Consider the following 2,121-nt stretch of genomic DNA (forward strand, 5'->3'; position numbering starts at 1 on the left):
GCCTTTGCTGTGGGCTATGTCAGCCGCTTCATGGAGAAGCCTCGACAAGAGCATCTGGTTGCTGTCAAGCACATGCTGCGCTACATCGCAGGCACGGTGGATTACGGCATCGTCTACTCCAAGCTGCTGAGTGGTGACAATAGGCTAACGGGCTACAGTGACAGCGATTGGGGGGGGGGAGATGCTGATGAATGGAGGAGCACTGCAGGCGTGATCTTCTTCCTGGGAAGGCTGCCAGTCACTTGGCAGTCTCAGAAGCAGAAATCGGTGGCCTTGTCCACCTGTGAAGCGGAGTACGTGGCTGGTGCGGCAGGGGCATGCCAGGCCATGTGGCTAATCCAGCTGCTCGGTGACATCACTGGGAAAGAAGTCCAGCAGCCTATTCTGAAGATGGACAATCAATCCGCAATCACCCTGAGTAAGAATCCCGTCCTACATGATCGCAGTAAGCACATTGACACCAAATTTCATTTCATTCGTGACTGCGTGGACAGCGGGAGGATCTGTGTGGATTATGCGAGCACCCAGGAGCAGCTCGCTGACATCCTGACGAAGTCATTGGGGCATGCGAGGTTCTGTGAACTTCATGATATGATCGGCATCGTCAACCTGAAGAATTGAGCATGAATTAGGGGGAGATTGTTAGATAATCCAGGCTCACTTCAGCTCCTAGTTTCTCTCCGGCTGTTCGACAATAACTGAACTCGGTCTTAGCCAAGCCAAGTGTGTTATGTACAGCCTGATGCATGCTGCGTTCATGCAGAGGCTCTCCTTGTTTCTAGCTCTAGTGGTTATCAGCGCGCATTGCGTTCTCGTTTGTGGGATGGCACGGACCAGTGGGAGGTCGTGGCGTGCGCGTGGTAGAAGTAGTGGTGACCTGCATACTCCAGTCGTGGGATGGCACGGCAATGGCGGAGCGTGGAGGTTGCAGTGTCGTGGCCGTTCGTGGCTACATTGTAGCATTGTAATTTGTCTACTTAAGTTGCAATACAGAGTCAGAAAAGCTGCGCTAGTTGCGGCACCAAATTGCAAGTGTCTTCCACTGCTCTTGTGTGCGTTCTCTGAATTACAGTGCAGTGTCTTCCTCTCCAGCATTGGCGACGGCGTGTGAGAGACTACAGGCACTCCTATTTTGAGTCGGAGGTGGTGGTCTGGCAAACCACTTAATCGCAATGTATTAAGAAATTCAGTAGGATAAAGGGCTTCAAGTGTGGCACGGTTGTTTGTATCATCATCAATTGTGTCTGAGCTATAGTAAGACATCTCCTCTGTAGTCAGCTTCGCAATCATGTGCGAGTTGATTTCAGCAGCTATTTCATTGGTTGGTGCTAGAATTGCTCGTTCACAAAGGTAGGCAGCTGGTTCTGAGCTGTCTGAGGTATCATACACAAACGAAATTAAGCCTTCAAGGTTTCTGAATTCCAATGGCAAGAGTAGGTACTCTGGAATTGTAATCCAAGAAGCATCAGTCTGGTCAATAGGAGAAGAAGAAGGTACTGTTCCTTCACCTACCTGGAGCAACCATTTTGCAAATTCTTGGAGTTTCTGCCGCTGAGGCTCAGATAAAGATGGAGACCGAAGCCTCATATTTTCTGTGAGGCGCATAATTTTACAGAGCTGCCATAGATGAGATCGTGTGATGGATGTAGATAAAATCTCATTCTTCTTGGCATTCGGTAACACCGGAAGTGTCTGCCTAAAATCTCCTCCAAGCACAACTGTGATGCCTCCAAACTGTTTACTGGAAAGTGCTGGATCTTTAGATGACATGATGTCTTTCAATGTTCGATCAAGGGCCTCAAAGCAGTGTCTATGATTTACTAGGGCCTCGTCCCATATTATTAAAGATGTTTCTTGCAGTAACTGAGCTAGATGAGTGTTCTTCTTAATCGGACAAACCGAATGCTCATGTAAGTCCAATGGAATTTTAAACCGTGAATGAGGTGTGCGGCCACCTGGAAGTAACAGAGATGCTATTCCAGATGAGGCCACAGCCAAAGCTATTTTTCCTTTGGATCTTATGCTATTCAGTAATGTTGTCGGTGCGAAAAGTGACCAATAAGTAAATATTTATAGTTTTGCCATACGTTATGATCGGACGTGGCCTAGCACTCAATGACA

At 48.1% G+C, this 2,121-nt stretch overlaps 1 protein-coding gene across 1 annotated transcript; it reads right to left on the reverse strand.

Moving 5' to 3' along the window:
* Positions 1 to 794: 794 nt before the first annotated feature.
* Positions 795 to 1,770, reverse strand: LOC136524560 (uncharacterized). Its single transcript, XM_066517884.1, has 2 exons — positions 1,071 to 1,770; positions 795 to 973 (listed from the first exon to the last, which is right to left on the reverse strand). The coding sequence occupies exons 1-2, from the start codon at positions 1,768 to 1,770 to the stop codon at positions 795 to 797; spliced, it is 879 nt and encodes a 292-aa protein (XP_066373981.1).
* Positions 1,771 to 2,121: the final 351 nt, after the last annotated feature.

The sequence above is a fragment of the Miscanthus floridulus genome, chromosome 18 (assembly GCF_019320115.1).
Source record: "Miscanthus floridulus cultivar M001 chromosome 18, ASM1932011v1, whole genome shotgun sequence".
Classification (NCBI taxonomy): domain Eukaryota; kingdom Viridiplantae; phylum Streptophyta; class Magnoliopsida; order Poales; family Poaceae; genus Miscanthus; species Miscanthus floridulus.

What these genes read in the sequence shown, in the direction of transcription:
- LOC136524560 (XM_066517884.1), bottom strand. Translation starts at nt 1,770, where the DNA reads ATGTCATCTAAAGATCCAGCACTTTCCAGTAAACAGTTTGGAGGCATC. An exon ending in GGAGAGGAAGACACTGCACT is followed by an intron (nt 974 to 1,070) that starts GTAATTCAGAGA and finishes CAACTTAAGTAG; the next exon opens with ACAAATTACAATGCTACAAT.